At 55.1% G+C, this 26,429-nt stretch overlaps 1 protein-coding gene across 2 annotated transcripts in view; it reads left to right on the top strand.

Annotated features, from left to right (window-relative positions):
• SHANK3 (SH3 and multiple ankyrin repeat domains 3) overlaps nt 1-26,429 on the top strand; it is a 154,491-nt gene that overhangs the window by 100,834 nt on the left and 27,228 nt on the right. For both annotated transcript variants that reach the window (XM_069033593.1, XM_069033601.1), the window contains exons 15-20: nt 1,221-1,345; nt 11,454-11,589; nt 17,503-17,583; nt 21,646-21,669; nt 23,571-23,698; nt 24,539-24,644. In XM_069033593.1, coding sequence (XP_068889694.1) covers nt 1,221-1,345; nt 11,454-11,589; nt 17,503-17,583; nt 21,646-21,669; nt 23,571-23,698; nt 24,539-24,644 — 600 coding nt within the window. The remainder of the gene's footprint in view (nt 1-1,220; nt 1,346-11,453; nt 11,590-17,502; nt 17,584-21,645; nt 21,670-23,570; nt 23,699-24,538; nt 24,645-26,429) is intronic.

The following is a 26,429-nucleotide window of genomic DNA, read 5'->3' as shown; positions in this document are numbered from 1 at the left end:
TCCTTGATTCCATCCTTGATTCCATTGTTGATTCCTTCATTGATTCCATCTTGGATTCCATCACTGATTCCATCATTGATTCCAGCATTGATTCCATCTTGGATTCCTTCATTGATTCCATCCTTGATTCCATCATTGATTCCTTCATTGATTCCATCGTTGATTCCATCTTGGATTCCTTCCTTGATTCCATTGTTGATTCCTTCATTGATTCCATCTTGGATTCCATTACTGATTCCTTCATTGATTCCATCACTGATTCCATCTTGGATTCCTTCATTGATTCCATCTTGGATTCCTTCACTGGTTCCATTATTGGTTCCATTACTGATTCCTTCATTGATTCCATTGCTGATTCCATCATTGGTTCCTCCATCGATTCCATCATTGATTCCATCCTTGATTCCATCATTGATTCCTTCATTGATTCCATCTTGGATTCCTTCATTGATTCCTTCATTGATTCCAGCATTGATTCCATCTTGGATTCCATTGTTGATTCCTTCATTGATTCCATCTGTGATTCCATCTTGGATTCCTTCATTGATTCCTTCATTGATTCCATCATTGATTCCATCATTGATTCCATCGTTGATTCCATCTTGGATTCCTTCCTTGATTCCATTGTTGATTCCTTCATTGATTCCATCTTGGATTCCATTACTGATTCCTTCATTGATTCCATCTGTGATTCCATCATTGATTCCATCATTGATTCCATCTTGGATTCCTTCATTGATTCCATCTTTGATTCCATCTTGGATTCCTTCACTGGTTCTATTATTGGTTCCATTACTGTTTCCATCCTTAATTCCATCCTTGATTCCATTGTTGATTCCTTCATTGATTCCATCTTGGATTCCATCGTCGAGGTGGGAATTGGGCTCTGCTCCCAGGGAGCAGGGACAGGACAAGGGGACACAACCTCAAGCTGTCCCAGGGGATCTCCAGGAAAATTCCTGGAGAAGCCTTTTCCAGCCCTGGCACGGCAGTGGAATCCCCATTCCTGGTGGGATTTCAGATCCGTGTGGATGCAGCACGTGGGGACATGGATCAGGGGTGGCCTTGGCCATGCTGGGAATGGTTGGACTCCAGGGCTTTTCCAACCTGAATAACCCCGTAATTCCATGATTTTATGGAATGCTGTGGACAGGCTGAGCCTTCTCTTGTGGAATTTCCTTGGAAATCCCTGAATTTCCCCTTCCCATTGTGTTTTCCAGCCGAGACCCCAATCGAGGAGTTCACGCCCACGCCAGCATTCCCAGCGCTGCAGTACCTGGAATCCGTGGATGTGGAAGGAGTCGCCTGGAGAGCGGGATTGCGCACGGGGGACTTTCTGATCGAGGTGAGTCCCAAAATCCTCACGGAATTCCGGTCCTTTCCCAGGAATTTTGGGATGTGTGGCCTCTCCCAGTGCTGGTGAATGCCCTTGGAATTGTGGCTGCTCCATCCCATGGAGAACACGATGGGATTCAAGGAGATTCCCTGGATTTTTGGTGCTTTAGGGGTTTTCCTGGCTGGAGGAGTTCCCATGGGATGTTCCCATGGGATTTGCAGTGTCCCGAGTCCGTGCTGTCTGGGATTGGTGGGAACAGGGCAAGGCTGGATTTTGGAAAGGTGAAAAAAAGATTTTCCAGTAGGAAATCCAAGGAATGCTCCAGGGGATGGTCAGGGATTGGATCCAGGCGGAGCTTTGGTTAGAAAAGGATCATGGAAAGTTGGATTCCAATGGAAATGTGCAGAGTATTGGGATTGAGATGGATCCTGCCAGGCTGGGAGAGCTGGGAATGTTCCCCTGGAGAAGGGAAGGCTCCAGGGAGAGCTGAGAGCCCCTTGCAGGGCCTAAAGGGGCTCCAGGAGAGCTGCAGAGGGACTGGGGCCAAGGGCTGGAGGGCCAGGAGCCAGGGAATGGCTTCCCAGTGGCAGAGGGCAGGGCTGGATGGGAGATTGGGAATTGGGAATTGCTGGCTGGGAGGGTGGGCAGGCCCTGGCACAGGGTGCCCAGAGCAGCTGGGGCTGCCCCTGGATCCCTGGCAGTGCCCAAGGAAAGGCTGGAGCAGCCTGGGATCATGCGAGGTGTCCCTGCCATGGAATGGGATGGGCTCTGAGGTCCCTTCCCACCCAAAGCATTCCAGGATTCCATTTGGGATGACTCTCCTGTGTTTCGTGTTGCCTGACGTGCTTTGGGTGGGAATCGGATCCCGATTTTCTTCCTGCTGAGGGTTTCAGGCTCTGTCTCCATGGAAAGCTGGGAGGAGCCCTGGGACGTTCCCAGTCCTGGTTGTCCTGACAGGAGAAGGTTCTGCCTGGAGGAAAACAAAGCCAGGAGGGATTTGGGATGGCTGGAGGCTCCTTTCCATGGGGAAATTCCCAAATCTCGCCCTGCCCCTCCCCCAGCGCAGCCCGAGGCCGTTCCCTCTTTTCCCGGGCTCATTCCCACAGCAGATCCCGATCCCCGCTGCCTCCGGGCAGGAGCTGTGCAGAGCCATGAGGCCATTCCCGATCCCTGCCCGGCTCCCAGCAAAGCTCCCCCGGCCCCGATCCCGGGGCAGATCCCGCTTTTCCCGGGCTCTCCCTGCACGGATCCCTGGCAGCCCCTGCCCAGCCCGGGGGGGCTCGCGGGCCCTTCCCAAGGCACTGCCAGCATTCCGTGGGCAAGGATTCCCGAATTCCAGGATCCCGGGGTGCTGTGGCTGGGAAGGACCTCAAAGCCCATCCAATTCCAGCCCCTGGACACCTCCCACTGTGCCAGGCTGCTCCAGCCCCAATGTCCAGCCTGGCCTTGGGCACTGCCAGGGATCCAGGGGCAGCCACAGCTGCTCTGGGCACCCTGTGCCAGGGCCTGCCCACCCTCCCAGCCAGCAATTCCCAATTCCCAATCTCCCATCCAGCCCTGCCCTCTGCCACTGGGAAGCCATTCCCTGGCTCCTGGCCCTCCAGCCCTTGGCCCCAGTCCCTCTGCAGCTCTCCTGGAGCCCCTTCAGGCCCTGCAAGGGGCTCTCAGCTCTCCCTGGAGCCTTCCCTTCTCCAGGGGAACATTCCCAGCTCTCCCAGCCTGGCTCCAGAGGGGCTCCAGCCCTGGAGCAGCTCCATGGATTCCTCTGGATTCACTCCAATGGATTCAGGAGCTCTTGAAGGAATTCCCTGAGCTCTTCTTTCCCCACTGGGAATTGTCCCTTTCCCTCTGGGAGCTCCTTTTGTCCGTGGAATCCAAGTTCAGGATTTTCCTCCTCTCCGCCTTTTCCATGGATAATTTCCCAGCTCCAGCCTCGCATATTCCCTGAACTTCCTTTTGGGGCCAGTGTGACACCGGGAATGTCCCTGCTCCGCCCGGGGAGAGGCTTCGCTCCAGCTCTGGAGCTTCCCGAGGCTTCCCAAAATCCCAGAGCTGTTCCCATGTGCCTGTCACTGCTTCTCCTCGGAATTCCTGAGCTTGGAAAAGAATTCCAAGGGCACCAAGTCCAAGCAGGGCCCATCCCCACCTTGGCCCTAGCCCAGAGCTCTGAGTGGAATTCCAGGAATTCCTTGGACACCTGCAGGGATGGGCACTCCAGACCTCCCTGGGCAGCCCCTGCCAAGTCCTGAGCACCCTTTCCATGGGGAAATTCCCAAATATCCACCCTGCCCCTCCCCCAGCCCAGCCCGAGGCCGTTCCCTCTCCTCCTGTCCCTGTTCCCTCGGGATGAGGCTCTTGGGGAAGGATGGGAAGGGAAGGGAGGAATCTCCGGGTGTTGGAGCTCCCAATGGAGCCTCAGCACCAGGATGAGGAACCGGGAGCTTCCAGGAGTTTTCCGGGTGTGAATCCAGAGGGATCCGGTGTCCTCCAGGTCATGGAGCTTCCAGGAGCTCTCCAGGTGTGGATCCAGAGGGATCCAGACTCCTCCAGGTGTGGATCAGGAGGATCTGGAACTCTCCAGGTGTGGATCCAGAGGGATCTGGTGTCCTCCAAGTCATGGAGCTTCCAGGAGTTTTCCAGGTGTGGATCCAGAGGGATCCAGCCTCCTCCAGGTCATGGAGCTTCCAGGAGTTCTCCAGGTTTGGATCAGGAGGATCCAGAGTGCTCCACACATCGGAGCTTCCAGGAGTTTTCCAGGTGTGGATCCAGAGGGATCCGGTGTCCTCCAGGTGTGGATCAGGAGGATCCGGAGTCCCCACATTCCCTTTGGGAATTGTCCCTCCTGGAGCTCTCCCGAGCCACCCTCAGTGCCAATTCCAGCCCTGAATTCCTTTAGGGAAGGTGCTGGCAGGAATTCTTCCTGGAAAATCAGGAGCAGCCTCTGGAACAGGCACAGCTGAGGTTGGAAATTGGGAAAATTCCTTCCTGGAGGGATTCAGATCCCTGTGGATGTGGAGGAGCTGGATCAGGGGCAGCCATGGCAGATCTGGGAATGCTGGGAATGCTGGGAATGCTGGGAATGCTGGGATTTGATCTCCGAGGGCTTTTCCAACCTCAGCAATTCCATGATGCCACGAAACGCATTCCAGGAATGCCTCCGTGACGCAATTCCCAGTGCCAGGCTGGGAAATTGCTCAGTTTGGGACAAGATCCGACCTCTCCGGGGCTGGGATTGGGAAAATTCCACCGGAATTCCAGAGGAAAATCCAGACTTTCCAGCCTTTTGTCTCCTCTCATCCTGGGAGGGTTTAAATCCTGGAATTTTTTCCATGAGGAGCCTGTGGAGAACTTTGGCCACTTCCATGAGGATTCCATGATTCCTTGAGGATCCGCGTGGGAACTCCCAGGATTTGGGCTGCAGATGTGGCTGGAAATCCATGGATACTTCCAGGATTTCATGCCGGATGTTGTTGTTGTCCGGAAGTTTTATTAAAGGAAAAATGGGAATAACTGATCCAGGTGGGATCCCAGCATTCCCTGGGGAGGTTTAGATGGGATATTTGGGAATGTTGCTCCATGGAAAAGGTTGGGAAGCTTTGGAAGGGGCAGTGGTGGCGTCAAATCCCTGGGAATGCTCAAACACCATGGATTGGGGAATATGGGCTCGTGGTGGTTTTCAAGGGCTTTTCCAACCTCAACAATTCCATGATTTTCTTTGGGAATGAGGAAAAATCCTGCCTTGGGCAGGGGTGGGAATGGGACGATCCAATCCCAACCATTCCGTGATCCCAATTCACAAAATTCCAGGGTTCTTTAAGGACATGGAGCCCAAAAATCAGGAGAGGGGGTAAAAAATCCACCGGGGCAAAAAATTCCCCCTCTGGAATGTGGGAATGAAGGAGCTCGGAAACATTCCTGGATCCCCTCCCCTGCTGGAAAGGTCAGGAAGCAAAAAAAGCAGGAAATGCGGATAATTCCGGCTCCGGAGCGTGGGAGGCTGATGAAAAGGATCCAAGGAAATATCAAAGGCCGGGATTTCAGGATAATCGGGAATTTGGGAGCATCGGGAGCTGGGAAAATTTCAAAACCAAAAAAAAGGAGGAAAGAGGCTGGACCAGCTCTGGGATTTTTATGGAAGTGCTCAAAATTTGGGATATTCTGGTGCAGGGAAGAAAAAAAAAAGCAGGAATGTTCTGCTCCGAGTTGGGAACGAATCCGGAGCTTGGATTTCTCCAGGAGATGTCTTGGAACACGAAGTTTCCCAGTAACCAAGGAGAGAGGAATTCCTAAAAATAACCATTCCCGAATTACCGGGCTCAGAGAGCGGATCCCAAAGATCTCCGGGAGAGGTGCTCGGGAATGGTGCTGAGCCCTGGAATTCCGGAGGGTTGGGATGAGGATTGGGCTCTCCCGGTTTTCCAGAGGGAGGAAATGGAGGGCAATCGAGGCAGGGATGGATTGGGAGCAGAAGGAATTCGAGGAGGGAAATGGGATTCGAATCCCAAGGAATTCTGTGGAAGTGGAGAATGGTCTCCGGTTATCCCGAGGGTTTTGTTGGAGTGTTGGAATTCCTTCAAAACCGCGGGATTCGGGTGCAAGGGAGCGGAATGAAGAGTGGGAGACAATTCCCAACAATTCCCTGGCTGGATCCGGGTGGGAACCGGGATCTGATCCCAGGGAAAAGGGATGGGATGAGAGGGAACAGGCTGGGCCAGGGGAGGTTTCCATGGAATATTTGGGAAAATTCCTTCCTGGAAAAGGTTGGGAATGATTGGAATAGGCTGAGCAGGGCTGTGGGAATCCCCATTCCAGAGGGATTTCAAATCCATGGATGTGGCACTCGGAGGCGGGAATGGCAGTGTTGGGAACGCTCCCAGAGGGATTTTCCAACCTCAGGGATTCCCGGATTCCAGGATTTGGGGATTGCGGGGATCCCAACCCAGGAATGGCTGATGGGAGAACCTCGGGAATTTCTCATTGCAGCGGATCCTGCCAGGCAGGGAATGGAGGTTCCAGGCTTGGGAATTCCCTTGGGAAAAGGGATTTCTCCCAGAAATTCCTGGATTTCTCCCAGATTTTTTGGTTGGATCTGGAAGATCCTGGAAGGACCAAATTCCAGAGCTCCCACCTGGATCCCTGATGGGAGATGGATCCAGCGGGATTGGAATGGGATCTGGGAATGACTCCGGAGCCGGGAGAAGGTTCCTGAGGCTCCAGGAATCTGCCTGGAACGGGCTCTGGAATGTGGGTGTGGAATTCCAGCAATTCCCTGGAAATCCGTTCCACGGATTCCAGTAAATCCCAATTCCTGCACCAGTAAATCCCTTGGGAATTTGCCCAGGGAATGGGATGGACTGGGAGAGTTCCGAGCTCAGATCCTCGCGAGTATTTTGGGATCTGGATAATCCTGGATAATCCCAAATTCTCTGGAATGGGAACCCCAAACACTCTGCTCTCTTCCTATTGGTGGAGATTGATCCCAAAATTCCCGGAGCTCTTCCCGCCGCTCCATGCTTATCCCAACGGATGGATCTGTCCCAAGGGATGGCCCTGAGGGAATTCTGCCTTCCTTCCCTCCAAGGAATGTCCTATCCCGGGAATGTGTGGGATCGTTGGCAGCTCCTGGACAAAGGGATGGAATTCCACAAAATCCTGGAGTGCTCTGGGTGGGAATGGACCTTAAATCCCATTCCAAGGGCAAGGGCAGGGAAGCTTCCCTGATCCCCGGCTGCTCCAGCCTTTCCTTGGACATTCCAGGGATCCAGGGACAGCCACAGATTCTCTGGGAATTCCAGCCCAGCCGGGAATTCCTTCCCAAGATCCCACCCCAAGCTCCCCTTTCCCACTGGGAGCCGTTCCCTGGCTCCTGTCCCAGGAATGGGGACCCAAAGCCTGGAATTTTTGGAATTCCAGCAGCCAAATTTTCCTCCTTTTCCGCACAAGCGCTCCCTTCATCCCATGGGGAATGCGGCTGGAATTCCTGCTGGGCTGGGACTCAGGGAATGCAGCGCAGATCCCTAAAAACAACCAGGATTCATCCCCTTCCCACTTCCTGGGATTTTTCTTCTCCTGATCTGGTGGGGGAGGTGGAAAAATGATCCCTGCAGGAATGTTTGGGAGCGTTCTCCAGGATTGTGTTGGAAATTGGGGATCTTCTCCGCATCCCGTGGCTTTTCCAGAGGGCAGAGGCCTCCCCTGCTCTGAGCTGCTCCCGGAACCATTCCCGAGGTTTCATTCCAGCGGATCCCAGGCTGCTCCAGCCTTTCCTTGGGCACTGCCAGGGATCCAGGGGCAGCCCCAGCTGCTCTGGGCACCCTGTGCCAGGGCCTGCCCACCCTCCCAGCCAGCAATTCCCAATTCCCAATCTCCCATCCAGCCCTGCCCTCTGCCACTGGGAAGCCATTCCCTGTGTCCTGGCCCTCCAGCCCTTGGCCCCAGTCCCTCTGCAGCTCTCCTGGAGCCCCTTTAGGCCCTGCAAGGGGCTCTCAGCTCTCCCTGGATCCTTCCCTTCTCCAGGGGAACATTCCCAGTTTTCCCAGCCCCACAATTCCCAGAATTCCCCCTCCGGGCTCAAGGAGTGACTCCAGCTCCAGAATTCTTTCCATGTAGCTGTGAAATTTCATGGAATACGGAGCAGGGAGTTTCCTGAAGTCCCCTCAGAGTCAGCCAGAGTCGCTTCCCCACCTCCGAATCTGGGTGGGAAAAAGCGGGAAAAGGAACATTGGGGAATTTCCCCATGGAAAGGGTGCTCAGGCCTCAGCAGGAGCTGCCCAGGGAGGTTTGGAGTGCCCATCCCTGGAGGTGTCCAAGGAATTCCTGGAATTCCACTCCAGGCTCTGGGCTGGGATAGAGCCCAGCTTGGACTTGCTGCCCTTGGAATTCTTTTCCAACCTCAACGATCCCGGAATTCTGGGATTGGAAAGCTCCAGAGGTGCTCAAGGGAGGAGGAATCTCCATCCCAGAATTCCAAGCTTCACATCCCTCTCCCAGGATGGGAATGAGTGGGAATGATCCCATGGGAGCAGAGGATGATCCATGATCCCGGTTCCATGGCCAGGACATTCCCAGGGGTATCCATGACATTCCGAGATGGGATTCCTTAAGGAAATCACGGATTCAGGACATTCCAGGTGCTCCATTCCCATCATTCCAGTATCAGATGCCATCGCTGTGGGGATCCATGGATCTGCTCCATGGGAATTCCCTGCTGCGATCCATGGGAATTCCCTGCTGGGATCCATGGGCATTCCCTGCTGCGATCTATGGGAATTCCTTGCTGGGATCCATGGGAATTCCCTGCTTGGATCCATGAGAATTCCCTGCTGGGATCCATGGATCTGCTCCCTGAGCATTCCCTGCTGGGATCCCTGGGAATTCCCTGCTGGGATCCATGGGAATTCCCTGCTGGGATCCCTGGATCTGCTCCCTGGGAATTCCATCCCATCCCTCTCCTCTCTCCTCCATGACTCCCATGGAATCCGGCTCCCAACGATCCAGGGGAGAATTCCTGCTCAGAATTCCTGGTGCTCCCTGCTCCACCAGCGGGAATCCTGGAATGCTTGAGGCTGGAAAGCCCCTGGATCCCATGGAATTCCCACCCCCAATCCACGTCCCCAAGTGCTGCATCCATGGGAAATTCAATCCCTCTGGAATGGCAATTCCCGCTGCCTGGGGCCTTTTCCAATGCTGGATATTCCCAACCTTTTCCAATCCTGACCCTGCTCCAATTCCACCTTTTTCCCCTGGAGATTCCGATCCAGAGCCGCTCCCAGCTCCCGCCTCACTTCCCACCTCTTCCCACTGGAATTTTTCCTGGTTTTTGGCTGTTCTTGGGCTCTGATCCCACAATTTCCAGCTCAGGATCAACTCCAAGAATTCCTTGGAATTGCATCCTGCTGGAGGCTCTTCCCTTCTCCTGGATCTCCTCTTTTCCCAACTTCTCCTCGATTTGGGATCCTCCTGGATCTCCTCAACCTCTGGGAATTTTTCATTCCCACATTTGGATTCAAAGCCACTTTTTCCATGATTTTCCTCTGGATTTGGCTCCTTCCAGCCTCAAGCTCCTCTTCAGGGGCCTTTGTGTCCAAAAACCAGGAATTTTTCCCAATTTCTCGGCGTGTCCGGGATTCTCGTGCCTGGTTCTTCTCGGATCCAATGCTTTGCTTCACTTCCCTGCCTCTTTTTCCGTGTGGCAGCTGGAATTGATGGAATTTTGCCCATCCGTGGTTTCCCAAATCCCGGGATCCAGGAGCTCCTTTTCCCTCTCCCGCTGCTTCCGTGGGATCCCTTGGGGTTTCTCCACGCTGGGGCTCATTCCCATGGGAATTATCCCAAAGATTTGGTGGGATCTCCCCCTCTGGAATGCAGCTCAGCTCCCGCTGGCTCATCCCAGATGAGTCAGAGCGGGAAAAGGAGCCGGGAATTGTCATTCCAGCTTCTCCGGGATGAGCTCTCCCTCCCCCTCCCCCCTCCCGTCAGACCCATTCCTTGGAATTTTTCCAGAAAATTCGCTCCAGGGAATCATTCCCAGCCCTGAGCTTCATCCTGGTCATTCCCAGGGAATCCGGGATTTGTGTTTGTCGGGAATTGTTGGGATGGGAATTGCCAGAATCCTGATTGGCCCCTTCCAGGATCAGCTTTCCTGGATAAATCCATCCTGGATTCCCGGTGTTATTCCAGGATTTTTGCTGCTTTTCCAACCTGGTGTCATTCCCAGAGGAGCCATTCCTGGGAATTTCAGCCCCTGCTGGGTTTCACTCCAGAATTCCTAGAAAATTCCCAGGAATTTCATGGGAATGAGGTAGGACTGAGCGGATTTTCCCTGTAAACCTCTGACTGAAGGAATGCTGGGATAGGTGGGATTTGGGAAGGAATTCCTGGCTGGCCTGGAATTCCCAGAGAATCTGGGACTGCCCCTGGATCCCTGGGAGTGTCCAAGGCCAGGCTGGAGAAATCTGGGATCATGGGAAGTGTCCAGGGCCTGGAATGGGATGAGTTTGAAGTTCCCGTTCCAGGGGGATGGAATTCCCAGCAGGAAACCCCATCAAAGAAATTTGGGATCGGGAGGAAATTCAGGATCACCGTCCTCAGGGATTCAAACCATCCTGTTTTTCCCTAAAAAAAAACAGAGAAAGAAATCCAGGATGTGGAGCTGATTTTTCTGGAAAAGCTTGGGAATTGGGTCAAAATCAGATTGTCTGAGGAAAACACCGGAATTTTCTTGGGAATTGGATCGTGATGGGATCGATTGGGAAGCGAATGGAATCCGTGGGGTGATGGGAATGTTGGCAATCCAATCGTTATTCCCAAAGCTTGGAAAATGGGATTTATGGATGGAAATGTTTCCCAAAGTGAGGATCCGGGAGCTAATTCCCATGAAAACCTTGGATTTATGGAACCCTGGAGTCATTTTGGCTGGAAAACACCTCGGATCCCAGAGAATGCGACATTCCCAGCCCTGCCAAGGCCATTCCCGATCCACGGCCCCCCAAATCCGCAGGGATGTGAAATCCCACCGGGAATGGGGACTCCACCCCTGCCCTGGGCTGGAAAAGCTTTTCCAGGAAGGAATTTTCCCCATTTCCAACCCGAAATTCCCTGGCACAGCCCGAGGCTCTTCCCTCTCCTCCTGCCCCCGTTCCTTGGATCCGAGCTTGAGAATTCCCAGTTTATTTGGGGGTTGGGAGAATCCCTCTGCTCTTCCAGCTCTGCAGATCCCTGGAATTCCTGGAATCTCATGGAATCCGGGAATGGGTTGGGAATGACCTCAAATCCCATCCCGATCCATGAGCAGGGACCTCCCATGATCCCAGGCTGCTCCAACCGGGCCTTGGGCACTTCCAGGGATTCTGAGCCCTTCCCGGAATTCTGAACACTTCCGGGGCTGACCGGACGCTCCAGAAACCCTGGGAAAATCCCGGTTTTTTTTGGGATCTCTCAGCCGGAAAAGGCGATTCCCATCTCCTCCAGCAGCTGGGTGGCGACTCCCAAAGGAGCTGGGGAAAAAAAACCAGGAGAAAAGGCGGAAAAGGCGGGATTTCTGTGGATGGACTTTGGGGAATTTTCCCGCTGGGAATTCTGATCCATGTGGGGTTTTTTTTTTTTTGGGATTTTCCAGGTGAATGGAGTGAACGTGGTGAAGGTGGGGCACAAGCAGGTGGTGGCGCTGATCCGGCAGGGCGGGAACCACCTGCTCATGAAGGTCGTGTCCGTCAGCCGCAAGCCCGAATCCGAGGAGGGTGGCCGGAAGAAGGGTAGGGAATTCCCGGCATTCTGTGGATTCGGGGGGAGGGGCCGCCCGGAGGGGCCTCCTCGGTGACAGCAGGGAGGGGGTGGGAGATTCCGGGCGGGAACGTCGGGGTGCGCCCCTTCGGGGATGCGCTGGTTCTTGGGGTGAGCCCCTTTCGGGATGTGAGGATTTTTGGGATGTGCTGGTTTTTGGGATGAGCCCATTTTGGGATGTGTCATTTTTGGGACATGCCGATTTTGGAATGCAGCGATTTCTGGGATGTGCCCGTTTGGGGATTTACCCACTTTGGGAGGCGTCATTTTTTGGGATGTGCCGATTTTTGGGATGAGCCCATTTTGGGATGTGCCGCTTTTTGGGAGATGCTGATTTTTGGGATGAGTTGATGTTTGGGATGCAACAATTTTTGGGATGTGCCCATTTCAAGATGCGTCTTTTTTTGGGATGCGCTGGTTTTTGGGATGTGAAGATTTTTGGGATGTGCTGGTTTTTGGGATGTGCCCATTTTGGAATGCAGCAATTTCTGGGATGTGCCCGTTTGGGGATTTGCCCACTTTGGGAGGCGTCATTTTTTGGGATGTGCCGATTTTTGGGATGAGCCCATTTTGGGATGTGCCGGTTTTTGGGAGATGCTGATTTTTGGGATGAGCCCAGTTTGGGATGTGCTGGTTTTTGGGATGTGCTGGTTTTTGGGATGCACCCATTTTGGGATGCGTCATTTTTGGGGATGTGCTGGGTTTTGGGATGTGCTGATTTTTGGGATTAGCTCGTTTTGGGATGTGCCCATTTTTGGGACGTGCCGATTTTGGAATGCAGCGATTTCTGGGATGTGCCCGTTTGGGGATTTGCCCACTTTGGGCGGCGTCATTTTTTTGGGATGTGCCGATTTTTGGGATGAGCCCATTTTGGGATGCGTCATTTTTTGGGATGTGCCAATTTTTGGGATGAGCCCATTTTGGGATGTGCTGATTTTTGGGAGATGCTGATTTTTGGGATGAGTTGATGTTTGGGATGCAACAATTTTTGGGATGCGCCCATTTTGGGATGTGCCGATTTTTGGGATGTATCTTTTTTCGGGAGATGCTGATTTTTGGGATGAGTTGATGTTTGGGATGCAACAATTTTTGGGATGCACCCATTTTGGGATGCGTCATTTTTTGGGATGTGCTGGTTTTTGGGATGTGCCCATTTTGGGATGTGCCGATTTTTGGGATGAGCCCATTTTGGGATGTGCCGGTTTTTGGGAGATGCTGATTTTTGGGATGAGCCCAGTTTGGGATGTGCTGGTTTTTGGGATGTGCTGGTTTTTGGGATGCACCCATTTTGGGATGCGTCATTTTTGGGGATGTGCTGGGTTTTGGGATGTGCTGATTTTTGGGATTAGCTCGTTTTGGGATGTGCCCATTTTTGGGACGTGCCGATTTTGGAATGCAGCGATTTCTGGGATGTGCCCGTTTGGGGATTTGCCCACTTTGGGCGGCGTCATTTTTTTGGGATGTGCCGATTTTTGGGATGAGCCCATTTTGGGATGCGTCATTTTTTGGGATGTGCCAATTTTTGGGATGAGCCCATTTTGGGATGTGCTGATTTTTGGGAGATGCTGATTTTTGGGATGAGTTGATGTTTGGGATGCAACAATTTTTGGGATGCGCCCATTTTGGGATGTGCCGATTTTTGGGATGTATCTTTTTTCGGGAGATGCTGATTTTTGGGATGAGTTGATGTTTGGGATGCAACAATTTTTGGGATGCACCCATTTTGGGATGCGTCATTTTTTGGGATGTGCTGGTTTTTGGGATGTGCCCATTTTGGGATGTGCCGGTTTTTGGGAGATGCTGATTTTTTGGATGAGCCCAGTTTGGGATGCAACAATTTTTGGGATGTGCCCATTTTGGGATGCGTCATTTTTTTGGGATGCACTGACTTTTGGGATGTGCTGGTTTTTGGGATGTGCTGGTTTTTGGGATGTGCCCATTTTGGAATGCAGCGATTTCTGGGATGTGCCCGTTTGGGGATTTACCCACTTTGGGATGAGCCCATTTTGGGATGCATCATTTTTTGGGATGAGCCCATTTTGGGATGTGCCAATTTTTGGGAGATGCTGATTTTTGGGATGAGTTGATGTTTGGGTTGCAACAATTTTTGGGATGCACCCATTTCAGGATGCATCTTTTTTTGGGAAGCGCTGACTTTTGGGATGAGCCCATTTGGGGATGTGAAGATTTTTGGGATGTGCTGGTTTTTGGGATGTGCCCATTTTGGGATGAGTTGATGTTTGGGATGCATCAATTTTTGGGATGTGCTGAGTTTTGGGATATGAAGATTTTTGGGATGCAACATTTTTTGGGATGCGCCCATTTTTGGGATGCAGCGATTTTTGGAGTGCGCCCATTTTGGGATATGCTGATTTTTGGGATGCATTGCTTTCGGGATGCACCCATTTTTGGGAAGCGTTGATGTTTGGGATGCAGCGATTTTTGGGATTTGCCAACTTTGGGATGTGTCCATGTTTGGGATGCGAAGATTTTTTGGGATGCGCTGATTTTTGGGATGCGAAGATTTTTGGGATGCGCTGATTTTTGGGATGCATCATTTTTTGCAATGCACCCATTTTGGGACGCGCTGATTTTTGGGAAGTGCCAATTTTTGGGATGTGCTGATTTTCAGGATGCATTGGGTTTTGGGATGGGCTGAGTTTTGGGATGCATTGATTTTTGGGATACTCCAAGTTTTGGGATGTGCCGATTTTTGGGATGTGCTGGTTTTTGGGATGTGCCCTTTTTTTGGCATGCGTTGATGTTTGGGATGTGCCGATTTTTGGGATGTGCTGGTTTTTGGGATGCGCCAGTTTTTGGGAATGTGGGCAGTGGGCAAGGAAGCTCTGGAAGGTCCCAACCACATCTGTGGAGTTGTGGGGTTTTTCGGGAATGGCTCGGATTGCCAGGATCCGGAATTCTCAGAGTTGTGAAGCTTTTTAGGAATGGCTTGGATTCCCAAGAGATGGAATTCGTGGAGTTGTGGTGTTTTTTGGAATTGCTTGGATTCCCAGGATCTGGAAATCTTGGAGTTCTGTTTTTCAGGAATGGCTTGGATTCCCAGGATCTGGAATTCCTGGAGTTGTGGTGTTGTCTGGGAATCACCGGGATTCCCAGGGTCTGGAATTCCTGGAGTTGTGGTGTTGTCTGGGAATCACTGGGATTCCCAGGATCTGGAATTCCTGGAGTTGTGGCAAATGAGGAGCAAGAGTTTTGGGACCTCATGGATGTGTGAAAGGATGGATGGGGTGGGAATTTAGGGAGGGATTTAGGTGGAATTTTGGGGGTCCTGGGGTGGGTTTTGGGAATCACTTTTGATTCCCAAGACCTGGAATTCCTGGAATTCCCATCGGCTGCTCCTCCTGGGGATCAGCCGCTCCAGGCTCCGTTTGCTGGGAGTTATTGGGATGGGAAAAAAGCCTGGGAATTCCTGGGAATGTGGGGGGCAGGAATTCCGGGATGGAGCCAGGGACTTGCTGTGAGAATGGATGGTCCCAGGGGATCCCAGAAAGTTCTGGGATTTCATTCCATGGGTTCCAGATCCCGGGAGCAGATCCAAGAGCTTGGGTAGGGCAGGGATTTATCCAGAGGGAAAGGAACAGCTGGAGGCACAGGGTGGAGCCAGGAGGGGTTTGGGGGGGATTGTGACTGGAATTCCAGGGAATGGGAGCAGGGGGATGGGAAAAGGGGGGGGTGGGAAAAGGGGATGGAATTATGGGGTTGGGAGCAGAGGGATGGGAAAAGGCGATGGGAGTTTGGGAACCAGGAGCAGAAGGATAGGGAAAGGGGGATGGGAATTGGGGTACAGGAGCAGAGGGATGGGAAAAGGGGATGGGAAAAGGGGATGGAATTATGGGGATGGGAGCAGGGATGGAAGAAGGTGGATGGAAGAGGGAGAACCAGGAGCAGAGGGATGGGAGCAGGAGGATGGAATTCTTGGGACACGAGCCAAGGGATGGAAGCAGAGGGATGGGAGTAGAGGGGTTGGAGCAGGGAATGGCAGCAGGGGGACAGGAGCAGGGAATGGGAACAGGGATGGGAACAGGGATGGGAATGAGGGGACAGGAGCAGGGAATGGGAACAGGGATGGGAACAGGGATGGGAATGAGGGGACAGGAGCAGGGGACAGGAGCAGGGATGGGAATGAGGGGACAGGGACGGGAGCAGGGATGGAAGTGGAGGAACAGGAGGGGAAAGGAGCAGGAGGATGGGAAGGACGGGAGCAGGGATCAGGCGGGACAGGAGCAGGGATGGAAGCTGGGATAGAAGCAGAGGGATGGGAGCAGGGAATGGAAGTGGGGGACAGGAGTGGAGGGATAGGAGGGGGGATCGGAGCAGGGAATGGGAGCATGGGGATGGAAAATGGGGGATGGGAGCAGGAAGGGAAGAGCAGAGACAGGAGCAGGGATGGAGCAGGGATGGAAGCAGGGACAGGATCAGGGATGGAAGCAGGGATGGAAGCAGTGGGACAGGAGCAGGGATGGAATCAGGGGGATGGAAGCAGGGATGGAAGCAGGGATGGAAGCAGGGACAGGAGCAGGGACAGGAGCAGGGATGGAAGCAGTGGGACAGGAGGGACAGGAGCAGGAATGGATGGAAACAGGGATGGAATCAAGGAGATGGAATCAGGGGGATTGGAGTAGAGAATGGAATCGGGGATGGCAGCAGGGATAGGAGCGGGGGGATGGGAGCAGGGGGATTGGAGTAGGGAATGGAATCAGGGGGATGGGAGCAGGGATGGAGCAGGGGGATGGGAGCAGGGAATGAAGGGGGGCCGGGATCGGGGCCGCTCCCAGCGCAGCACGCGGGGCTCGGGGGAGGGAGGGAAGGAGGGAAGGGAGGGAAGGAGGGAAGGAGGGAAGGAGGGAGCGCTGCTGGCACGAGGAGCTCCAATTATTCAGTCACGGCACAAAGGCACGAGCCGTGGGAACGGCCGGGAGCCTCGGGAAGCCGGGAATTCAGCCGGGAATAATCCGGGAATTCGGGAATCAGCGCTGGGACCCGCGGCGGGGCCGCTCCCTCCGCTCCAGCCCGGGGTGAGCAGCTGCCCCTCGGAGCTTCCCGGCGCTTCCTTCCCGGTGCTTCCCGATCCTCCGGATCCACGCGGCCGCTTATTCCAAGGGATCGGAGGATCGGGATGACCACGGGGGGCTCATCCCGTGTCCCCCCCACCCCCCCCGCCTCCTTCCCGGGTGCCAGCGCCTGTGTGGGCCCGGCTGGGGCTGAATCCGCCCCGCTGGATCCCTGCCGCAGGCACAGGGATCCTTGGAGCTGCCGTTGCCATGGCAATCCTGGAGCGTTATTCCAGCATTGTCAGCGAGGAGCAGCGAGGAGGAGGAGGAGGAGGAGGAGGAAGAGGAAGAGCCTTCCACTCATCCTCGCTGCTCCGTGGGGGGGCTCCGGGAATGCGGGATCGGGAGCTTTTGGGATCATCCCGGGCCATGCGTCCTTGGGCAGCTCCCGGCCGGACGCCGGCGCTTCCATAGGGTTGGGATCCAAGGAAAAGAGGAGGAGGAGGAGGAGGAGGAGGAGGGTGGGGTGGGCTGCGCCGAGGTGGGAAGAGGAGCCCGAGCTCAGGCTGGACACATTCCCGCTTTCCCTGCATCCATCCCTGATTCCCGGCATCCCATCCCGGCCTCTGCGGGGCCATGACTCGGACTCTGCGCTGAGGCGCCACATTCCCAACGCCGTGGGCACATTCCCGGCGGGAATCATGAAGAAGTTCGCGTCCACGCGCAGCCTCAATAAGATCCTGCAGCAGTGCGACTCCTCTTCCCGGGAATACGAGGAGATCCAGGCTGTGGAGAAGAAGTGGCACCTGCACCTGGCCACTCCCCGCAAATTCCGGGAGAAGAGGTGCAAGATGCCCTCTCTGTTCCTTGCAGCTCCGCCGCCTCCCAAGAGAGCTCCCAGCACCACCCTCACGCTGCGCTCCAAATCCATGACGGCCGAGCTGGAGGAGCTGGGTAAGGCCGGGAGTGGGATCTGATCCGTAGGGAACGAGGGCTGATGGTCGGAAGTGCTTTTCCAGCGGTTTCCCAGCTGTTTCCCAGCTGTTTTCCAGAGGGTTGCATGTGTGCCGTGGGCCCGTGGTGGTGGTGGGGTGTGGGAGGCTCGGGGAAGGGGGGGAGCAGGATTCCCGTCTCCAGAGGGGTATCCAGAGGGATATCCAGAGGGATAGCCAGAGGGATAGCCAGAGGGATAGCCAGAGGGATGGCCAGCGCTCCGGGGGCACATCCCGGCGGAGGTGGGCGTGGGAAGGATGTTGGGAGTCTCCGCGTGGTTGTGGAGGGGTTGGTGTGCCCTGGCCTTGGGCATCCTGCTCCATTCCCTGCTCCATTCCCTGCTCCATTCCCTGCTCCTTTCCCTGCTCCATTCCCTGCTCCTTTCCCTGCTCCATTCCCTGCTCCTTTCCCTGTTCCTTTCCCTGCTCCATTCCCTGCTCCATTCCCTGCTCCATTCCCTGCTCCTTTCCCTGCTCCTTTCCCTGCTCCATTCCCTGATTCATTCCCTGTTTCTGCTCCATTCTCTGCTCCTTTCCTAGATTCATTCCCTGCTCCATTCCCTGTTCATTTCCCAGATTCATTCCCTGCTCCTTTCCCTGCTCCATTCCCTGTTCTTTTCCCAGATTCATTCCCTGTTTCTGCTCCTTTCCCTGATCCATTCCCTGATCCTTTCCCAGTTCCAGCTCCTTTCCCTGCTCCTGCTCCTTTTCCCGACCCTCTCTCCGCTCCAGCTCTGCTCCCTGCTGCTGCTCCTCTCCCTGCTCCTCTCCCTGCTCCTCTCCCTGCTCCTCATCCTCTCCCTGCTCCTCTCCCTGCTCCTCATCCTCTCCCTGCTCCTCTCCCTGCTCCTCTCCTCGCCTTCCTCACTCCTCTCCCTGCTCATTTCCCTGTTCCTGCTCCTCTCCCTGCTCCTCTTCTTCCTCTCTCCTCTCTTGTTCCCACTCCTTTCCCTGCTCCTCTCCCTGTTATTCTCCCTGCTCCTCTCCCTACTCCTGATCCTCTCCCTGCTCCTCTCCTCACCTTCCTCACTCCTTTCCCTGCTCCTCTCCTCACCTTCCTGATCCTGCTCCTCTCCCTGCTCCTCTCCCTTCCCTGCTCCTCTCCCTGTTCCTCTTCTTCCTCTCTCCTCTCCTCTTCCCACTCCTCTCCCTGCTCCTTGTGCTCTTCTCCCTGCTCCTCTCCTCACCTTCCTCACTCCTTTCCCTGCTCTTCTCCCTGCTCCTTTCCCTGCTCCTGCTCATCTCCCTGCTCGTCTCCCTGCTCTTCTCCCTGCTCCTCTTCCTGCTCCTGCTCCTCTCCCTGCTCCTCTTCTTCCTCTCTCCTCTCCTCTTCCCACTCCTTTCCCTGCTCCTGCTCCTCTCCCTGTTCCTGGACCTCTCTTCTCCCTGCTCCTTCCCCTGCTCCTCTCCTCTCCTCACCTTCCTCACTCCTTTCCCTGCTCCTGCTCCTCACCTTCCTCTCTCCTCTCCTCTTCCCCGCTCCTTTCCCTGCTCTGCTCCCCTTTTCCCACTCTGCTCCCCTTTTCCTCTCCCTGCTCCTCACCTTCCTCACCCTTTTCCTTATCCTGCTCCTCATCCCGCTCCTCACCTTCCCAATCCTGCTCCTCTCCCTCCTTTCCCATACCCAGCAGTCCCAGGTTTTTATTTCCCCTCTCCGGGCAGATCCCAAACCCTGCCAGGAGAGCTCCAGGAGAGCTCCGGGAGATCTCCAGGAGAATTCCGAGAGATCTCTGGGAGAGCTCTGGGATAGATCCAGCTGAGCTCTGGGAGGTCTCCAGAATAACTCCAGGAGAGCTCTGGAAGAGCTCTGGGAGAATTCCAGGTGAGCTCCGGGAGAGCTCCAGGAGAATTCCGGGAGAGCTCTGGGACAGCTCCAGGAGAATTCCAGGGGATCTCCAGGTGAGCTCTGGGAGAGCTCCAAGAGAATTCCAGGGGATCTCCAGGTGAGCTCCAGGAGATCTCCACGATTGCCCCATCCCCCCCATCCCGCTGCCACTCCCTCGTTTCCTGCTGCTTCTCCATCCCGCTCCACATTCCCAGATTCCCTGAAATCCTCTCCACTCCCACCATTCCCTGCTTCCCACTTCCAGAATTCCCGGCTTTTCCCAGCCCTCGTGGCCACCTGGGACAGCCCCAGGATCCCTCGGCAGGGTGGGGGTGGGAGCTGATCCCTCCCCTTCCCTTCCCTCTTCCCGGATCCAGTGGCACTTTGTCCCCGGATGTCACCGGAGCGGCCACGTGGCCACGGAGGGATCCCAATTCCCGGGAAAACTTCGGAGCATCCCTGGCAGCAGGACTGGCTCCGAGGCCATCGGTGCTGCCTCCTGCCCTGGCTGCCATGGGAATTTGGGATTTTCCATGTGGGAATGTGGCGGTGTGGCCATGGCACCCTGGAGCCTCGGCAGGATCCCGCATTCCCCCTGGTTTCCCATGTTTTCCCTGGTTTTCCACATTTTCCCTGGTTTTCCATCCTCCCCTTGGTTTTGCAAGCTCTCCCTGGTTTTCCAAACTCTCCCTGTTTTCCTGTGCTCTCCATGGTTTCCCTGGTTTTCCATGTTTTCCATATTTTTCCATGTTCTCCCTGGTTTTCCATGCCCTCCTTGGTTTTCCATGCCCTCCTTGGTTTTCCATGCTCATCCTGGTTTTCCAAGCTCTCTCTGTTTTCCACGTTCTTCCTGGTTTTCCACATTTCCCCTGTTTTTCCATGTCTTCCATATTTTTCCATGTTCTCCCGGTATTCCATGCCCTCCCTGGTTTTTCCATGCTCGTCCTGGTTTTTCCAAGCTCTCCCTGTTTTCCGTGTTCTCCCTGGTTTTTCCATGCCCTCCTTGGTTTTCCGTGCTCTTCCTGGTTTTCCATTCCTTCTGGTTTTCCAGGCTCTCCCTGTTTTCCAGACTCTCCATAGCTCTCCATGCTCCCCCTGTTTTTCCATGTTTTCCATATTTTTCCAAGCCCTCCCCAGTTTTCCATTCCTTCTGGTTTTCCATACCCTCCTTGGTTTTCCATGCCTTTCCCAGTTTTCCCGGCCTTCTCTTGCTCCCTGCCCTCCTCCTCGGAGCCAGACCCTGCGGGATCGGGACAGATCCCAACATTCCAAGACTGGATCAGCCGGGATTTATTTTATCCTGAGCCTCTGCTGTGATTCCCGCCCTGCACTTCCAGACCGTTATTCCCAATCCAAAGGCGCTGGTTTTGGTGGGAATTATCTGGAGCAGAACTCCTTTTTCCCACTTTTCCTCCATCCCGGATCCTCGGATTCCTCCGTCCACCCTCCCAGCAATTCCCAGTTTACCTGGAGAGGGATTGAGAGCAGCGATCCCGGGAGAAGGAGCTGGAGGCTCTGATCCCACAATTCCTGGGATTTTCTCTGGGAATTGTAGTGCTCAATCCCATGGATCGAGGAATGGGCTGGAGCCATTCCAGGGAAAACGGGGGATCCTCCCTCTTCCCATCCTTCCCTCCAGGTTTTCCTGTGGAGGGGGAGCTTCCCTGTGGATCGGCATTCCCGGGATTTGGCCTGGAGCCGCTCTCCATCCCAAGGAACCGGCAGGGAAAGGGGCATTCCCAAAGGGAGCTCTGCTGGCTGCTTCCCGCCCCGTTTTCCATGGATCCAGAACATCCCCCGTGCCCTTCCCAACCCTTCCCTTGCCATTCCAATGCCCTCGGAACAGCAGATTCCCAGCAGGATGCTCAGGGAGCCCTCCTATCCCAAAATCCCGGGCCTTGGATTTGGGGAATCGCTCTGGGAGCTTTTCAGCAGCTTTTCCATGGCTTGGGATGGAATTCCAGCCAATCCTGCTCCCGCTCCGGCTTCCCTGGATCCATGAGGAGGGTGAGGGATGATTCCAGTGGAGCTGCCAGCCTGGAGCTGGGATAAATCCCGAATCCCAGTACAAATCCCACATCCCGGGCCGGATTCCGCATGCCAGAGGCCGGGAATTGTGGGAAGAGCCAGGCCGGAGCCGGGAATGGGAGCGGGAATTGTTCCATGCCGTTGATGTTTCCTTTTGTTTCTAATTCCAAGCCTCCATGCGGAGAAGGAAAGGGGGTGAGTGAAACCAAAATTCCCGGGGTTCCTCCCTTTCCCGCCAGCTCCCCCCGGGATCCAGCAGGATCCAAACTGGGGGGGAAATCCCAGCATCCCGAGGGTCGCTGTTCCTGCAGTGTCCCAGGGAATTCAGCCGGAATTTGGGAATTTGGGATCGGCTCCGGTGTCCTGGAGCCGCTCCAGCAGGAATTGGAATGCCTGGAATTGGAATTCCTGGAATTGGGGAGCCGGGAATTGGGATGGCCCTGTGGGATTCTGCATGGGCAGGATGCGCCTTTTTCCCAAAATTCCCAGCCCTGCCATTCCCAGGTCCCGGCTCCAGATTTTCCCCATGGGAATGTCCCATGTGGGATCCTCGGGAATGACGGCGTCCGGCTTTAACCCAAATGGCCAAAGCCTCTCCTGGAAAATCCAGGAAGTTTATCCCACTATTCTTGGTGGATCCATGTGGGTTATCCTCCTGTTCCCACCCTCAGGATGTGCCAGGAATGTCGCATGAGGGACATGGAAAAATCAGGAAGTTTTTGGTGGAAGGGCTGGATCTGGATGGGGTTTAAGGTCCCTTCCCACCCAAACCATTCCATGATTTTGCCAGCGATAGGATCCTGGATTTTCTGTCCTGGTGGTTCCCATTCCCTGTTCCCCAAGGAGCTGGGAATGTGGGATCAGCTCTTCCAGCACGGAAGGTGGGATCCAGTGGGGATAGGACAGGGAAGAATCCGAGTGGGAATTACGGTGGGAAGACCCTGAGGGACCTTCCCAACCCTTCCCTGGATTGGGCAGATCCAGAGGGGGACACACAAGGACATTGGGAAAGAATTCCTGGCTGGGCTGGAATTCCCAGAACAGCTGTGGCTGCCCCTGGATCCCTGGGAGTGCCCAAGGCCAGGCTGGAGAAATCTGGGATCGTGGAAGGTGTCCCTGCCCATGGAATGGGGTGGGATTGGATGAGATTTAAGGTCCCTTCCCACCCAAACCATTCCACGATTCCATGTCCCACAATTCTGTGGAAGGTCCAAGGACCAGCCTGGCTCCAGTGTCTGTGCTGGGATCCCTGGGAGAATCCCAGGGCTGCAATTCCCACCTGGAGACAGGTGGAGCTTCCCGGTCCCTCTTCTGGGGCCATTGCCAGGACAGGAATTTGGGATATGGATCCACCTGGATCTGGGAAGCGCCATCAGGTGGAGGTGACACGGGGCCAACAGCCCCAAACTGCCCATTCCAGGTGGGAATTCCATAGGAGGGATCCATGGGAATGAGGCCAACTCCACCTCCTGCCCTTTCCCATATCTTGAGGTTCAGGATTCCAGCTGGAATTCCCACCCGGAATGGATCCGTTGGGACACATCCCGGGCACAGCTCGGTGTTCCCGAGGGATAAATGTGCCAGGATGGATCCTGGAGCAGGGAATTCCAGTCCCATTCCCTGAGCTTGGACATGGCCGTGGAGGCTCTGCTGGTACTCCCAATGTCCGTGGGCACCGGATCCTGCCCTGGCCACGGAAAGTTGGGATCATTCAGGGATCCGTGTCCACTCAGGCTGGGAATATCCCAGTTTATCCCAAATAAACGCTGGATGTGCCGGAGCCTCGTGGATCCCATGGACATCTCCATGTCCTGGGATTCCCTGGATCTCGGAGGGACTTGGCTCATCCCAAATATCCGAAGTTGGGATAAATTCACTGGTCAGTGTCAGAGAATTCCTTGGAATGTGGCTCATCCAGGGGTGGGACAGCAGCCATGGAATTCCCCGACTGAGTGGGATCAGCCCCCCCAAATCCATGGAAAACCGCTGGGGGGGAGCGGCCTCGCATCCCTGTGGGGATTATCCCTCCCTTCTCCGGAGGGGAGCGATCCCGGCGGGCTGGGCTGACCCCTGTGCCGGTTTTCCTTGGATTCCAGAGAAGCTGGATGAGATCCTGGCGGCCGCCGAGCCGGCGCTGAGGGCGGAGCTGGTGGAGGCCGATTCCAGAGCGGCCACGGTGAAACAGCGACCGACGAGCCGGAGAATCACCCCTGCGGAGATCAGCGTGAGCAGCGGGAATTCCCACTGGGAATGGGATGGGAATGGGATGGGAATGAGGGAGAGAGCTGGGGAATCACCCCTGCGGAGATCAGCGTGAGCAGCGGGAATTCCCACCAGGAATGGGGGACAGGAAATGAAAGGAGACGGATGGGAGGGATCCGGAGAGGGATGGGAGGAATCATGGAGCCAAGTGGGATTCCCAGGAATGGCAGGAGAGGGATGGGAGCACATGGAGAGGGATGGGAGGGATCATGGTGCCACGGGGAGCTGCTTCAGGAGTGGAATTCCCGGGAATGTGGAGCCTGGGAGAGCCGGATCCACAGCGGGGGGCTCAGCGCTCCCTCAGCTCCCCAGGATCCCCATCCCGGTCTGGGAATCCACAGGGATTTCCCAGGAAAGGCTGGAAGAGCAGCTCTGGAGGAGCCTGGAGAGCCGAGCTGGATGCGGGACCGGAATTCTGCCGGAATCCGAGCGCCGCCTCCAAGGGGAAGCGCGGAGGGAGGAGGAGGAGAAGGAGGAGAAGGAGGAGGAGGAGGAGGAGGGGGCTCGGGATTGGGCCAGGAATGCTGCGGGTGGGAAGCAGCTCCAGGAAAAGTGGGACAGGAGCTCCCAGAATCCTCCTCAGCAGATTCCCGCCTGGAGCAGACAGGGAGACGGGATGGGAGCGAGGGAATTATCCCAAGGTTTGGAATTCCACTGGCTGGGGCAGCAGGAAGGTGGAGGCAAGGAGGGTCCATCCCAGTGGGAAGAGCTCCCGGTTTTCCTGAGGTTGGAAGTTCGAGTGGGAAGTGCCGGGTCCTTCCAGCCAAATCCGGACTGGGAATTCCCTGTTTTTCCCTTCCAGTCCCTGTTTGAGCGCCAGGGAATGGCGGCACATTCCGGGGTCCTGGCAGGAACGGAGAAGCCCCACGTGTCCCTGCGGAAGGGAATTCCACGGACCAAGTCTGTAGGTGAGGAAAAAGCCCGGGAGAATCCCTTGGGAATGAGGAGGGAGGGTCCCTGTGGGATGTGGACTGGGTGGGAAAGGCTCGGCCCTTCCTGGGTGCTCACTCCAGCTCTGGGAGTTTGGGATGTTCCATGGAATTCCAGCTTGGAGGGATGCCTGGTCCTGCTCGGAGCAGAAGGTGGGACTGGAAAATTCCAGGAGAGGGTTTCGGGAGAGAATTCCAGGAATTCCCAGATCGGCTCTGCCAAGGGCAAGGGGGGGCTCTGCCACTCCCAGGGTTGGCACTGGGCATTCCCAGCGGGAATGGCACCTCTGGAACTGGGAACGCCAGAGCTGGGGCTTAGGAGGAGCAGGACAAGGTCTGGAGGAGGCACCTGGATGTGGGAGATCCTTGAGCTTATCCCAAAATATTTATGGAGTCTCCAAATCCAGAACCGGCCGTGGTGGATCCTTACCGATGTCCCTAGAGATTTATGGGGCCACCAAACCCAAAACCATCTCTGGTGGGTCCTTGAGCTTATCCCAAAATATTTACGGAGTCTCCAAACCCAAATTCAGCTGTGGTTGCTCCTTGATTCTGTCCCAGAAGGTTTTTGGTGCCACCAACCCCAAATCCATCTGTGGTGCATCCTTGACCTTGTCCCAAAGGTTTCTGGTGTCACAAAGCCAAAAAGCTGCAGTTGGAGGGCCTTGATCCTGTCCCAGAAGGTTCCTGGTGCCACCGAACCCCAGAATCAGCCGTGGTGGGTCCTTGGTTCTCTTCCCAAAGATTTACGGTGCCACCAACCCCAAATCCATCTGTGGTGCGTCCCTGACCTTCTCCCGAAGGTTTATGGTGTCACCAAGCCCAAAAGCTGCTGTGAGGTGTCCTTGACCTTCTCCCAGAGGTTTCTGTTGCCACCAAACCCAAAATCCATCTCTGGTGGGTCCTTGACCTTGTCCCAAAATGTTTCTGGTGCCACCAGTCCCAAAATCAGCTGTGGGGGATCCTTGACCCTGTCCCAGAAGGTTTTTGTTGCTCCCAAACCCTAAAACCACCCGTGGTGGGTCCTTGACCTTCTCCCAAAGGTTTCTGGTGCCACCAGACCCAAACTCAGCTGTGGGAAGTTCTTGGCCTCATCTCAGAAGGGTTTTGGTGCCACCAAACCCAAACCTGGCGGTGGGGGGGTCCTTGATCCTAAAAAATAAAGGAAAATCAGGGGTTTCAGGGATTGCGTTGGTGCAGCTGCTCCTCTGCCGGGAATTCCATGGGAAAGACGTTCCCAAGGCTCTGGAGGAGCTGGGATAAAATGGGATAAATGGTGTGGGATGTGGAGGATGGATCCATGTGTGGGATGTGGAGGATGGATCCATGTGTGGACATGGAGAAATCCCATCCCGGAGTCCCAAACCTGCGGTGGCCAGAGGGGAACCGGGACTCTTATCCTGGTTTATCCCATATTTTGGTCTTGGAAGTGGCGTTGGAATGAGGAGAATCCAGGGGATTCCCAAAGTGTGTGTGGGGCTTCTGGGTGAGACTGTTTGGGAAAAAGCTTTGGAAAAGGAGCTGTCCAAGGGCCGGAGCAGCCACAAAGAGCCAGGAATGGTGTGGAAAGGGACCTGGGACTCTGGGAATGCATTCATGGAATTGTCCAAGGGCTGGAGCCAGGCTGGGAGAGCTGGGAATGTTCCCCTGGAGAGGAGAAGCTCCAGGGAGAGCTGAGAGCCCCTTGCAGGGCCTAAAGGGGCTCCAGGAGAGCTGCAGAGGGACTGGGGCCAAGGGCTGGAGGGACAGGACACAGGGAATGGC

Source organism: Aphelocoma coerulescens, chromosome 1A (genome assembly GCF_041296385.1).
Source record: "Aphelocoma coerulescens isolate FSJ_1873_10779 chromosome 1A, UR_Acoe_1.0, whole genome shotgun sequence".
In the NCBI taxonomy this organism is placed as follows: domain Eukaryota; kingdom Metazoa; phylum Chordata; class Aves; order Passeriformes; family Corvidae; genus Aphelocoma; species Aphelocoma coerulescens.
This window is presented reverse-complemented; position numbering and strand designations above follow the sequence as displayed.